The 15,367-nt window shown below is 43.1% G+C and overlaps 1 protein-coding gene across 1 annotated transcript in view; it reads left to right on the top strand.

Annotated features, from left to right (window-relative positions):
- AGBL1 (AGBL carboxypeptidase 1) overlaps positions 1–15,367 on the top strand; it is a 924,602-nt gene that overhangs the window by 80,152 nt on the left and 829,083 nt on the right. Inside the window, exon 2 of the mRNA XM_089687659.1 lies at positions 12,477–12,540. Coding sequence (XP_089543785.1) covers positions 12,477–12,540 — 64 coding nt within the window. The remainder of the gene's footprint in view (positions 1–12,476; positions 12,541–15,367) is intronic.

Consider the following 15,367-nt stretch of genomic DNA (forward strand, 5'->3'; position numbering starts at 1 on the left):
CCGTGACACCTCATTATTGCTGCCTATCAGTGCCACCTATCAGTGCCGCCTATCAGTGCCCATCAGTGCTGCCTATCAGTGCCCATCAGTGCTGCCTCATCAACACACATCAGTGAAGGAGAAAAATTACCCGCTTGAAAACTTTTATAATAGAAACAAAGAAACTTTTTTTTTCAAATTTTTTTGCAATTTTTTTGTTTATAGCGCAAAAAGTAAAGCGCCCAGCGGCGATTAAATACCACCTAAAAAAAGCTCTATTTGTGAGAAAAAAATGATAAAAATTTCATATGGGTATAAGCTTGCATGACCGCGCAATTGTCAATCAAAATACGACAGCGCTGAAAGCTGAAAATTGGCCTGGTAAAGAAAGGGGTATAAGTGCCCAGTAGGCAAGTGGTTAATGATATAAACTCAAAAGTCCCAGTTTGACTTGAACGCCCCTCGTATTTCCTATGCTCCTCATTTGGTGGCCATAATGTGGTAGTTTACTAATGTAGTTTACCATAATAATTAAATAACATTTGTTTAGAAGAGAAAAAAGCATTTGGTTTTGCCCAATTTGCACAGAACAAATGTACATTCAAATTCCCTGGATAAATGGCTATGTAATTTTTTTGTTAATAAAAAACAAGCTAGCCTGGAAATAAGGGCCCCACATGTATCTTTAATGTGTTACTAAACCCACAACAGTACAATCAGTCTGTATATGCAGTAAAGCATGCAGCATGCTTGTTATACTCACTGTGGAACCTAAGGGGTTAATCATTTGCTCTGTGTAAAAAGGCTGTTTGATCCTGTTTTCTGTGATCCTCCCCTTCTTCTACTGTCCCCAATCCATCTTCTGATAGTACAAAGCTCTAGGATTCACTCTGCACATGCTCAGTATAATGTGTATGGCTAGAGAGTTTTATTATTCTTTGGGAGGGTGAATGTGATCAGCACAGGGCCAATCAGCACTGTCCAGATAGAGGGTCAGGTGTTATGCAGCCTCATAGGACAGTCAGAGGAAATTGAAAACTCCTCCTATAAGCTTTAACCAGTTCTCAGCTGGACACTGATAGAAGTCAGAAGACTGCTATAAACTGCTGATGAGAAAAGGTATTTAGCAGTTTATATTTACTAAAATAATTACAATCATTTAATAAAAAATCTAAATGTACCGTATATGTTGTATTAAGACTTATTTTCCAGTTAAAAATTATTTTAAATGAGCATTTTAGAATAATTTTTAGCATACATTTTTTGTTTCTTATAACAGCTCTGCAGAATCATTTCCCTTAATCCTATTAGAAATGGCAATTTGTTACAGAGAAGAAATGTGAAGGAAAACAACAATATTAGCTGACTGTGCATTGCTGCTGACGGATCAGTGGGGCTGAACATTGTACAGTAAGATCTTGAAGGTTACATGATCCTCCTCAGCTGTGTATACTTTTCTCAATGGATTAGATGTTACTTGGACAAGCTGTGAAAGCCTGTACTCTGCGTCTCTAAATAGAAGCTTCTTCTACATCCCTTTCCTTATTCTGGACCCCACATTTGCGTCACTTTAATTCCTGCAAATATTTTAGACTTACTTCTATTTTTCTATTATGACCTAACTGGGTGGAATAAATACTTTCAAAGATGAACTATAAGGACATGTAAATAATGGATTAGCAAAGTGAACATGGCTTCTAATTGTTACTCCTAATTCTACTTTCTGTCTTACTAAGTATTTATACATAGTCACATACTTAGTCTGGCTGAAAAAAGACAAATGTCCATCAAGTTCAATCATAAAAAACAAAAACAAAAAACAAGTTATAATCCTACACCCACAGTTGATCCAGAGGAAGGCAAAAAAACCCAGCAAAGCACGATCCAATTTGCTCCAGCAGGGGACAAAATTCCTTCTTGATCCCCCAAGAGGCAATCAGATATTCCCTGGATCAACTTTACCTATAAATGTTAGTATCCAGTTATATTCTGTGTATCCAAGAAACAATCCAGGACTTTTTTAAAGCAATCCACAGAACTGGCCAGAACCAACTCTTGAGGAAGTCTATTCCACATTTTCACAGCTCTTACTGTGAAGAAACCTTTCTGTATTTGGGGATTAAATATCTTTTCCTCCAGATGTAAAGAGTGCCCCCTTGTCCTCTGTGATGACCTCAAGGTGAATAGCTCTACACCGAGTTCACTATATGAACCACTTATGTATTTATACATGTTGATCATATCCCCCCTTATGTATTATACATGGAGATCATATCCCCCCTTATGTATTATACATGGAGATCATATCCCCCCTTATGCATTATACATGGAAATCATATCCCCCCTTATGTATTATACATGGAGATTATATCCCCCTTATGTATTATACATGGAGATCATATCCCCCCTTATGTATTATACATGGAGATCATATCCCCCCTTATGTATTATACATGGAGATCATATCCCCCCTTATGTATTATACATGGAGATCATATCCCCCCTTATGTATTATACATGGTGATCATATCCCCCCTTATGTGTTATACATGTTGATCATATCCCCCTTATGTATTATACATGGAGATCATATCCCCCTTATGTATTATACATGTAGATCATATCCCCCCTTAATCTACTCTTCTCATGAGAGAATACATTCAGTTCCTCTAATCTTTCCTCATAGCTGAGCTCCTCCATGCCTCTTATCAGTTTGGTTGCCCTTCTCTGTACTTCCTCCAGTTCCCCAATGTTCTTTTTGTGAATTGGTGCCCAAAATTGAACTGCATATTCCAGATGAGGTAATACTAATGATTTGTATCGGGGAAATTATATCTCTATTATTAAGCTTGTGATCTACCAGAACTCTCAGATCCTTCTCCACCATTGATTCCCCCAGTTGTACCCCCCTAGTATGTATGATGCATGCATGTTCTTAGCCCCCAAGTGCAGAACCTTACATTTATCAACATTAAACCTCATTTGCCACATAGCTGCTCAATTACACAGTGCATTGAGGTCGGCTTGTAAGTAGGAGACATCCTGTAATAGAAAAATGCATAGCAATTCACCCAAAGAAAGTGCAGAAAATGCATGTATATTTGTTCTGTACGAATGGGGAAAAAAAAGAATGTTATTAGGTATGAGTACCGATACTTTCGGTCAAGTACTCACCGATACCAATTACCGATACTTTGTGGTGAGATTTGTGTCAATACAAAATGTATGAACACAAATTGCACTGCAAAAAATAGTATGTGATTTGAACATAAATGTGATTCCTGTTCAAATTGCATGAGGTTTCCCTACTACGCCTGTGTGAACCCAGGCTACCATAGCCCAAGATCACCTAGGAGCGGTGCAGGGAGGTTTCCCACAGCTGGGAATGGGTGTGTAGGGATGTATACTATGGTGGCAGATGCTCCGTATTCTCTGCAGTAGGAGGGGAGAGAAAGTAGCAGGGATTTGAAATCCCTGCCGCTTTCTCTCTTCTCCTTGCAGGGATGACAGTTTGGGATAGAGAGCTTTTGATTGGTCAGCATCATCACACGGATGGCCAATTTTTGTGTAACCATCAAATTTGAGTGTTTGGGCATGTTGGAAATTTTTTGAAAAACGAACAAATATTGAATCAATAATGGGAGAATCTTGCCGGAAATATAAATGATAAATGAAAAAGAAATAAGCATGAACTGTGACCTGGAAAGAAAAGAACATTCTCGGCCACGAAAATTCTGTTCTGTAGCAACATGAAGTGAAATTGAAGGCTTGGTTGGTTGAATTTCGAAATCAATGGTGGTACCATCAGATTACAAAACGCATGAAAATTTGTTTGGAATTCGACTCATGTATGGCCTGCATAACACTGGATACGCATTGATACACCCCCTGTGAATGAGGGCCTAATAGTACATCCAGTCACTGTGGGTGTTATTTACTAAAACTGCACGGTGCAAAATCTGGTGCAGCTCTGCATAGAAACCAATCAGCTTCCAGGTGTTATTGTCAAAGCTTCACTGAAAAAGCTGAAGTAAAGCCAGCCATACATGGGTCAAATTCCGAAAGAATTTTCTTTAGAAAATCTATTCTAAGAATGTTCGTTCACATTTTGCACCATTAGTGGGTCACAGAAACAGCCGATTTTCGTGTGACCATCAAATTTGAGTGATCGGGCATGTTGGAAATGTTTTGAAAAACGAACAAATTTTTAATCAATGATGGGAGAATCATGCGAGAAATATAAATGAAAAAAAAATAAGCCTGAGCTGTGACCTGGAAAGAAAAGAAAATTCTTCGCCACAAAAAATTCTTTTCTGTAGCAACACGAGGTGAAATTGAAGGCTTGGCTGGTTGAATTTCAAAATCAATGGTGGCACCATCAGATTACAAAACATGCAAAATGTCCGATTTTCTAAAGAAAATTAGTTCAAAATTCGACCCATGTATGGCCTGCATTAAGCTGGCCATACACAAGTTGAAATCCTGAAATAATTTTCTTTCCAAAATCTTTTCTAAGAATTTTCCTTCGAATTTCACACTATTAGTGGGCGACAGCAACAGCCGATTTTTGAAGCGACCATTGAATTTGAGTGATCAGGCATTTTGAAAAACAAACAAATTTCTAATCAATGTGGGAGAATCATGCAAGAAATGTATTTGAAAAAGAAATGAGCTGTGAGCTGTGGCCTGGAAAGAAAAGTAAATTATTGGCCATGAAAATTCTTTTCTGTAGCAACACAAGGTGAAATTAAAGGCTTGGCTGGTCGAATTTCTGATTTTCTAAAGAAAATTTGTTCGGAAATCGACCACCAGATTCCGAGTGCAGCAGTATTAGTAAATCTCCCCCAGTGTTCCTGATCGATGCTATACCAGTGACAATGTCACCAGAGCCAGTGCAGCCAGCAAAAGTGTTGCTGATCATTGCTACATTATACATGCCTATGCTGACACTGGCCTGTTTATTGGCCGCATTTTTGCCTGCTGCTTGCATGTTCCAAAAACTTGTGGCTTACAAAATTCCTTGGGGTGTTAATGCTCCAAAATATGGTCATTTTCTGAGTGTTTTCCAGTGTCCCAGGGCCCCAATAAATGTCAGGAAATTAGTGCCAGCAGTGCCACCCATCAGTGCCCAGCAGTGCTGCCAGTCAGTGCCGTCAGTCAGTGCTACCCATCAGTGCCCATCAGTACTGCCCATCATTGCCACCTAAAAGTGCCCATCATTGTTGCATATCAGTGCGCATCATCAGTGCCACCTCATCAGTGCCAGCTCATCAGTGCCACCTATCAGTGCTGCCTATCAGTGCCACCTCATCAGTGCCGCCTATCAGTGCCACCTATCAGTGCCCGTCAGTGCCGCCTATCAGTGCCCATAAGTGCTGGCTATCAGTGCCCATCAGTGCTGCCTATCAGTGCAGCCTCATCAACCCACATCAGTTAAGAAGAAAAATCACCTGTTTGCTAAATTTTATAATAGAAACAAAGAAGAACTTTTTTTAAATTATTTTTTGCTCTTTTTATTGTTATTGTTTTTAGGGCAAAAAATCAAACACCCAGCGGCGAGTACATACCACAAAAAGAAAGCTCTATTCAGACGGGGGAGGGGGGGGGGGGTGACAATTAAATGTGCTGCATGCAGACCTGCTGATAATAAACATGCAGGGGCGGACTGACCATTCGGGCACCCGGGTGCTGCCTGAGGGCCCGGGGTCAGTAGGGGGCACCATGAGATGCCCCTGGTACCTTCCTTAGGCTTTTTTTGGGTGTGGTTTGAGTGTGGGCAAGGGCACAGGGGCCCCATGATTTCCTATTGCCCGGGGGACCCATGAGTTGTCAGTCCGCCCCTGTAAACGTGATGACATGAGGAGAGGGCAGAATGATTAGCTCAGGGAAGTGACCTGGCTCTGCTTTCTGGCAGGGCTCTGCCAATCTCATAACTGGATACAAGGTGTCAAGAATCATTTGACAGCTGAAATTGCTCCCATATGTGTATCACAACTATATATTCAGCTGATTGCCTGGAGCTTGGTTTAAACTTTCATCATACATGCCTTTTCATATTTGAGTCCTTAAAGTGTTACTAAACCCATATCAATAAATGCTGTATTACATGCTGTTTATACTCAGACAGTCACTATCTGATCAGTTTTCTATATTCTGCAAAAAACCTGGTTGATCATGCTGTTCTCTGTCTCCCCTCCTGTCCATGTCCCCACTGCATTTGGGAATTTTGCAGAGCAATGTTGGCAGCTAGTTCACATGCTCAGTTTTCAGTGTAATAATACCCTAAACATCTCCTCCCTATCACATCTGAGTAGCCCATGTGACTACAGAGTCGCACATGTGGGCATATACACACTGAAAAATGACAGTCCACCCCCTCCTTCTCCATGCCCCCTAACCAGCTAAACACAATAGCTGTGGGATATTACATCTTAATTGATGGAGGCTTCACATTCCTGTTATTCAGACCCCCGGCTGGAGGAGGTGACACAACCTGTGACTGGAAGAAATCCACCCAAACCATGTTGTTGCCAAAATAAAGATTTGATTTCAAATATATATTTGCACAACAATATAAAACAGTTTTTTGATATTAAATATTTATTTTTACTATGTATCCCAAAGGCTTTTTTTTTATTTATTTTGAGCATGTGACCAGAAGCAGAGCACTAGAAGCTCTTCCTGCTACTGTTTCCCTGCAGACAGGCTGGGAAAGAGCTGGGTCATGTGACAGCTGTATATCGATTAAAGGTACTTAGATCTTTTTTTACATTAAAATAATTAGAGTGCCATCATTCCCATACAGAAAGAGAAGGAACAGTGGAAATGAATTAGTGTGTGTTTAGTATCACTTTAAATTCAACTATTATCGTGATATATTGTAATGTAGCTGCTGTCAGCTGAAGTTGCACTCATGAAAGTCAATGATGCACTTCTTGAGAACATATTGAGAACTTAAATAGTGTGGAGTATATGAGGTAATTTTAGAAGCGCTTGAGTCTTTATTGAAATAGAATAAACAGCATGCATTGTTCCTGTCCTCTGAAATACTCTTCACCGTTCTATTAGCATTTTCACCAACATAATAAAGGCATTTAATAATTTTTTTTTGTATTTTATTCATTTATTAGGTTCAGTCCTATTAAATAACATTTAAAGATGTTTTGTATGTTTTTTCTTATTCTATTCATATAAATAATATAGAGTTACTAAACTCTGGTTAAAAAAATTCAGTTATATATTCTCAACTCAAAAAAAATCCCTTTTAATGCTCTCAGCCTCCTCCAAATCTCCAAATTTCTTTGTTTTCTGCTGTGATCCGACTTTAGAGGGTGGCTACAATCGTTCTCTGTGGACCCACTGAATGTATGAGTAGAATTGTAGCCTTCCTCTTTGCTCCTGACTAGGGACTATCGGATTTGTACTGAGCCTGGAGCAGTGCACATGACTGCAACTAACATCAGCTGTTCATTCCAAACAAAAGGAAGTGAGAGGGAAAAAGAGAGGTTTTGGAGTTCAAGGAGGATGTTATAAGGAGGCATAAAAACACAGCGTGAAAGACATTTTGAACTCTGTATATGCATGCATTTCACTTTGTATGCTTTGTCTACTGCAGACAACGTCCTTGGTATCATACTAGCTCTTCTGCCACATATTCACATTCCTTAGACCAGGGGTCTCCAAACTTCATATACAAAGGGCCAGTTTACTGTTCTTCAGACTTTAAGGGGGCCGGACTGTGGACATCGGGAATAGAAAATGTCCCAGTATCAGTGGGAGCAAACAATACAACATTTTTGGTGCTAATGAGAGGAACTGTGCCCCATCATTGTGTCATTGGGGAATCGTGCCCCATCATTGTGTCATTGGGGAATCGTGCCCCATCATTGTGTCATTGGGGAATCGTGCCCCATCATTGTGTCATTGGGGAATCGTGCCCCATCATTGTGTCATTGGGGAATCGTGCCTCATCATTGTGTCATTGGGGAATCGTGCCCCATCATTGTGTCATTGGGGAATCGTGCCCCATCATTGTGTCATTGGGGAATCGTGCCCCATCATTGTGTCATTGGGAGGAATTGTGCCCCAGCTGTGGTGTATTGGGTCCAATTGTTGGTGACAATGAGTGGAACAATTGCCCATAGTTGGTGTCATTGGGCGGAACTGTGCCCCATCATTGGGAGGAATTGTGCCCTATCATTAGTGTCATTGGGAGGAATTGTGCCCCATCATTGGTGTCATTGGGTGGAATTGTGTCCCATCATTGGTGTCAGTGGGCCCAATTGTTGGTGTCCTTGTGTGGAACTGTGCCCCATCGTTGGTGTCATTGGGAGGAATTGTGACCCATCGTTGGTGCCATTGTGTGGAATTGTGACCCATCGTTGGTGCCATTGGGAGGAATTGTGACCCATCATTGGCATCACTGGGAGGAATTGCGCCCCTTCTTTGGTGTCATTGGGAGGAATTGTGCCCCTTCATTGGTGTCAGTTGGGGGGAATTATGTCCCATTGTTGGTGTCAGTGGATGAAATAGTGCTCCAAGGGCCAGATAAAAGCAAGCAAAGGGCCACATCTGGTCCCTGAGCCACAGTTTAAAGACCACTGGCTTAGACCTTGATAAGAAACTAGCTCACCTATGTACTGCTTACAATTGTAATAATTATGTGATACTTACATAAGCATGGTTATAAAAAACTCAAATGTAGAAACTAAACAGAACAGTTATTTGAAAAGATGCCTTGTGTATCTTCGTGTGTCTGTTCCCTAAGCAGTAGTTATTAAGTTGGTAAATATTAAGATAGGAGTTGCCTATCTATAAAACTTCAAAGACACACAGGGAGAGATTTACTAAAACTGGAGCACTCGGAATCTGGTGTGGCTGTGCATGCAATCAGCTTCTAACTTCTGCTTTTTCAATTAAGCTTTGACAATAAAACCTGGAAGCTGATTGGTTTCTATGCAGAGTTGCACCAGATATTGCACTCTGCAGTTTTAGTAAATACCCCCAAAGTAAGAACAATGTCATGAAAAATAAATGACAGGGCCATTGAGTAGTGGATGTGCATGGATTATTTTTGGAGACTATGGATATTGTTTAGTATCACTTTAAAGCAATATTAAAGTGTTACTAAACCCAGGCCCCTGCATTCACTATATCTGGTCTCCCCGGACCCTGCATTCACTATATCTGGTCTCCCCGGACCCTGCATTCACTATATCTGGTCTCCCAGGATCCTGCATTCACTATATCTGGTCTCCCCGGACCCTTCATTCACTATATCCGGACTCCCAGGACCCTGCATTCACTATATCTGGTCTCCCCGGACCCTGCATTCACTATATCCGGTCTCCCCGGACCCTGCATTCACTATATCTGGTGTCGCCGGACCCTGCATTTACTATATCCGGTCTCCCCCGAACTTGCATTCACTATATCCGGTCTCCCCGGACCCTGCATTCACTATATCCAGTCTCCCAGGATCCCGCATTCACTATATCCAGTCTCCCCGGACCCTGCATTCACTGTATCTGGTCTCCCCGGACCCTGCATTCATTATATCCGGGCTCCCCGGACCTTGCATTCACTATATCTGACCTCCCCGGACCCTGCATTCACTATATCTGGTCTCCCCGTACCCTGCATTCACTATATCTGGTCTCCCCGGACCTTGCATTCACTATATCTGGTCTCCCCGGACCCCGCATTCATTATATCCGGTCTCCCCGAACCCTGCATTCACTATATCTGATCTCCCCGCACCCTGCATTCACTATATCCAATCTCCCCGAACCTTGCATTCACTATATCCGGTCTCCCCGGACCCTGCGTTCACTATATCCGGTCTCCCCGGACCCTGAGTTCACTATATCCGGTCTCCCCGGACCCTGCGTTCACTATATCTGGTCTCCCACAGTACACACAACATGGAAATGACATTATTTTAGTAAATATAAACTGCTAAATACAGTACTGCTAATACAATACTGCTAAATCACACAGGAGCGTACAGCACGTTCCCATGCGATTCAGCTTGGCGCATGGTGTGAACTGTCCCTCAAGTTTAGAAAAAGCAGTCTCGTTTTATTGACCACCTGGCCAGGTTTGAATAAAAAGCATAGACTCCAGTGCTAAATCATATTAAAGTGGAGTTCCACTAAAAAGTGGAAGGTCCGCTTGTCTGCCTCCACCCCCCCCCTCACATTTGGCACCTTTTGTCGGGGAGCAGGTAGCTGGTTTTGACAGGTACCCGCTCCCACTACCTGCTCAGTTCGCTGCGGTGAACTGACCCAGAAGCACAGCCTCCCCTCCGTCCCCCACAGCCTTCTGAGACACTTCAGAGGTCCCAGAAGACTGTGGCCCATTCACGCATGCACAGTAAGGAACCAGATGTGAAACCACAAGGCTTCCCTTAGGCTACGTTCACACTTGCTTTGTCAGCAGGCGTCGGACAAGAATTTGGGAAGCATTTTTAATGCTTCTCAAACACCTATGAAAATTCTGCACATGGCAGCACACAATGCTGTTCACACTGAAGCGTTAGCGTCGCGGCAAAACTGACACCTCATATCGAGTCAGGAGGAGTTGAAGCCTCCCATTCAAGTCTATGGTGCCGCTCCTCAAACACCTGGCAGGCGTTTGCGGGGCGTTTGTGATGCGGTTGCGAGGCGTTTGCGGAGCGTTAATACAATTTACCTTCATTATAGGCATTTGCGGTGCGGTTTTAACGCTTGGCAAATGCCTATCAAATGCCTCAAAACCGTGCATAGGGCGTTTGGGGAACCTTAAAAAGCTTCCCAAGCGCCTATCTAATGCCTGTCAAACGCTATAGGGGCATTTGGCAAGAGTTAGAAATAAGTCAGGTGTGAACGAGCCCTTAGTTAAGATGGCAGCGCCAGCACCCAATATCCAATTGAAGGATCAGCTCGAGTGAATACACCGCTTGTCAGGGATCGCGGCGTCCTGTCGGCCGGCGCATGCGCGCTGGTGACGGCTCACGCCGGGACACAAGCACCAGGTCCCGGGAGCCGCGGATGACAGGACGCCGCGCATGCGCAGTGAGAGCCGCGGGCGCGCCTCGGGTGGCCAATGACAGCCCAGGGGCGCATCCTGGGCGGCCAATGACAGTGCAGGGTGCAATATTTAAAGATGCCCTGCGCTGTCACTGATCGCCGCAAGGTCTATTTGAGTTCCTGAGTCCTGTACCTGTGTTTTTGATCCTGATTGACCCTGACTACGCTGCCTTCTCCTGTATTTGACCCGGATTGTCCTGACTACTCTGCCTTCTCCTGCGTTTGACCCGGATTGTTCCTGACTACTCTGCCTTCTCCCATCCTGACCCCCGGCTTGTTTGACCTATCTACGGACTGACTTATCCTGCTGACTCTGCGTGTGACCTGACGATTCTCCGCCTGCCGATTCTGTACCTCGCCTACCCCACGGGACCACTGCTCGCGATCCATCCTGCTAGGTCCTGCCGTCCTCCTCACATCTGGCTCTCCCGGTACCAATACATCCCCGGAGGTTCCCCCTGCCACTGGTGGGCCTGCTCAGAGGTCGTGACCTGGTCCTGGTCTGTTTCAAGTCCATCCCCACCATCAGGGGCCCCGGTGAAAGCACAGACCGGGACTTAGACTCCACGCTTTGGGTAGGTCTGTCAAGTGGGCAGCCAGAGGCACCACCTGGCAGATCATAACACCGCTGGACGCCTAGACAGGTAAGTGCACTAATATTAAAAGTCAGCTGCTACAATATCTGTAGCTTTTAATTATTTTTTTTTTGGGGGGGGGCAGAACTCCTCTTTAAGAGGCTGTTAGGAATTGCTTTTGTGAACTAAAATGAGTTTATCCCTGATTTAACGTAGTATAGTCCAATTTGTCTTTATTTTCCCAATTATGAATAGTCAAGGCCATAACGTATGTTACTTTGAATATCGCCATTCATTTGTAAAGTGGTCATTACCAAAATGTGCATTTTTAGCGAGTACAGAAGGCGCCCGGTTTTCACCTTGTGCTGGTATGAACTGCTCGGTCTTTGTGTTCTCATAATATAACTTACTCAATCCATCGCTGGGAAACAAGCTGTTTCCATTATGTCACAGAACACAATGCCGTTCCAGCACTCCTTTCACCAACTGCTGAATTATTTCAGAATACACATTCCGATGAAGCAAGGTGAAATGATGTACATATTTTATTGCACATTGCTGCAACAGAAAAAAAATCAGCGCTTTCTGTAAAGCAAGCCGCCGATGGCTCTGAGATCCACAAGAGTTAAACCGGCATTGAGTTCTATGGAACACCTGCATGTAGTAAACACTGAGAGATGTGTAAAGAAATGGATTTTTGAACAGGCAATATGAAATCGATTACTTGAAGTTATAAAAAGGAATCATCGGAAAAACATTTAATCTTTTTTTTTTTTCCCAGAAAATGGCGAGGTAAAGGCGCTTGCAGGTCCCATAACATAAATATAATGTGTCTATTTTCTTCTCGTGACAGAGCTCCGCGGAGAAAGATGTAACCCTGAATATCCTGAGTGTATTAAGTGAATTGCTGTCTGCTGGTAAGTGACCATATTGCATTAGTATTTTATTGCAGGCGATGTACTTGGAAATGATAGGGCTGTAAAAAGACATTGCTTTCTCTGTGAACGACTACACCAAGTATTCTATGGATAATGAGACCAATACATCCTAGCACAAAAGATGTACTCTGACTGAGGGCCATGAAGAGGAAAAGCATAGGGTACTGGTAATGTAGCTGACCCTACTAGGACATTTCAACCATAGTTACCTAATCAATATTTGCTCCTTTGTACAAAAAGACTGTTAAATCGCACATTGAATGTGGAAGCTATTCACATGGGATTGCTTCTGTAGTTTTTGTATATTTCTCTATTTTTTTTTTTTAGCTTTGGATAGAGTGGCAAGGGGTTAGAACACCTCTCAGGTTTTTATTGCTGGCTGTTCCTCTGTTAGTATAATCCACCCTCTTTATTTGTCCTATTTACTGTCTTTACCTGGAACAAAAAAAAATCCCAAATTTTGGGTTGTCACCAGAACAGGGATAGAGAGGGAAATCTTCCAATGAAGACACTAGTTCTGCTTGCAAAGTAGAGGTTGTGTCACTGAGGTATAGAAGGGTATCCTCTGTATATAGGGATATTTTTTCCTCTAGTGGACATTAATACTCTTTACGATGGCCATATCCTAATTTGGGTTGGCAGTGGCCCTAGAGCCAACGCAATTAGTCCTGGGGAGAGGGGACAGCCCTGCCTCATTCCCTTATGTAGGTTAAAAGGGTCAAAGATAGTGTTATTGGTTCTCACCTGGGCCATTGGGGCAGACTAGAGCAAACGTAGCCACAATATAAACTTAGGACCACTCCACTAACTCAAACGCTCTTTCAGCTTCTAATAAGACCACCGCCGCTGGGCAGGTCAGAATTGGCAGGGGCCATATGGCTAATCAATCTACAAATATTAATATCCGTTCCTCTACCCACCATGAACCCAGACTGGCTCATATTAACCAAAGTTGAGTGTCACAGAAACAGTGACTTGGGCTCCTGAAGGGGTCTGGGGGCCAGCCTCCCTTCCATCGACTATAGACCCTGGACTAAGAAGACCCTCCCTCTTGGGCTTACAAAGAACCTTTTTCCCCAACAGGGTTATATCACTTCTCTGGGTACCAGGCTAGCCATGAATTACACCAGGTACCCTTTTCATGCAAGTAGGACTGGATGGACTGGGACCCCTTGACATACTGTGCATAGTGGAAATATTATCCTGAAGCAATGTGTTATGTGCAAGGGGGGTGAATTCCAGCATATCTGGGATTAAGAAACCTTATTTTCTGTTACAGGTTTCCTGGCATCAACTATTTAGTGCTTTAATTAGACTTAGGTGATAAGCTCTCACTTTGTTTAAGCGCCTCCAGAGTCCAGGATGCTAGGTCCCAGGAAGGAATCCATTGTTTTCTTCTGTTTGATTGTTTGTTTATATAATGTAATTTTCTCCTGGGACTTGTAATGTGCGCCATACCTGCCTAGGGGGAAGGTTTTTGTGTATAAATGCTGTGCTGTTTGTTAACAGTCCTGTTTTACTCCAGTATTGGTTCTGTTTGATGCTTGGGGTAAATTTGCTATATTCGGGTTACAGAGTGGAAGAAGCATAGTTTGGCAGAGATACCCAGTCAGGGTGTCAGGCAGTCCATCACAACGAGATTTAGTTGATTGACTAAAACCTTTTTTAGTATCTTGGTATCAAATTTTAGCAACGATATTGGTCAGTATAAGGAGCATAAATCAGGGTTCTTGCCTGGTTTAACTAACACCACCACTACATCCATTATAGATGCCAAAGGAAATCCCTTGGTCAGAAATTGCAGCAGCATTGAGTGAAACCTTGGGTTTCTTTAGAATAGGAGACATTTGTAACAGTGACATCCATTGGTTTTATCACGTTCAAGGATTTCCCTTCAATTCCTGCTATGGCTATGGGACAGGAAGTGAAAAGGCATTTCCCCAATGAGACACATGGCAAAAAATGGATGGGGGTTATAACTGTCAGGGCTCCCGGTATGACCAGAGGTGTGTGGACGGACACAGGGAAACGCAGGCTTCAGATATGGTATAAATAAGACAATTTATTAAGACTAACAATACAAATATAAACGCAGTGCACCAAACCCCAAGCTAACACAAATACATACAACAAGGTGAAACAAACCCAAACCTAAACTGATATAGATACACAGGTACATACACATATAGAGCACAACGTAGTCAGGCAGGCCGGGTCGATAACTATCTGGCAGGTAGGTACAGGAGGAGCAGGCGGAGAGTAGTCAGGTCACGAGCCGGGTACAGCAACTAATGGGCAGGTAGGTACAGGGGGTCAGGCAGAGAATGGTCAGGGTCACAAGCCAGGGATCAAACAGGAGAAGTCAGCAGAGGTCAGGATCAGGCAGGGTCGGCAACAAGTCAGGCAGAAACAGGAACAGGAATGCAGGTTACAAGATACAGGGGCCCATGGAAAAACACACACCAAGGCCCTGACTGTGAATCTGGCCATTCCTTACATACAACCCCTGCAATCAGCTTCAGGTGTTTTGGCTGACTGCAGGGGTGAGTCTCTGATTGCTGAGAGCAACCGCTGGCCAGCCCTGGTACTGCAGCCCACAAGGCAGGTGAGTCCCACCACTATTGGCAAGTCCATTCCTGACAATAACCCTCCCGTACCCTATCCAAAAAAACAAAAAAGATTTGCCTTTAGTTCTACTTTAAATTGAACAATAATTTATAATTTTGTATAGTGCCTTGCCCTAGTTAGGCTAAATTTAGTTTTTTGTCTGTTCTGTACTCAGTAATACAGAGCAGTGATCTGTTTC

This window comes from Staurois parvus, unplaced genomic scaffold (genome assembly GCF_062004578.1).
Source record: "Staurois parvus isolate SC_StPar_1 unplaced genomic scaffold, SC_StPar_1.0 ptg000432l, whole genome shotgun sequence".
NCBI lineage: Eukaryota > Metazoa > Chordata > Amphibia > Anura > Ranidae > Staurois > Staurois parvus.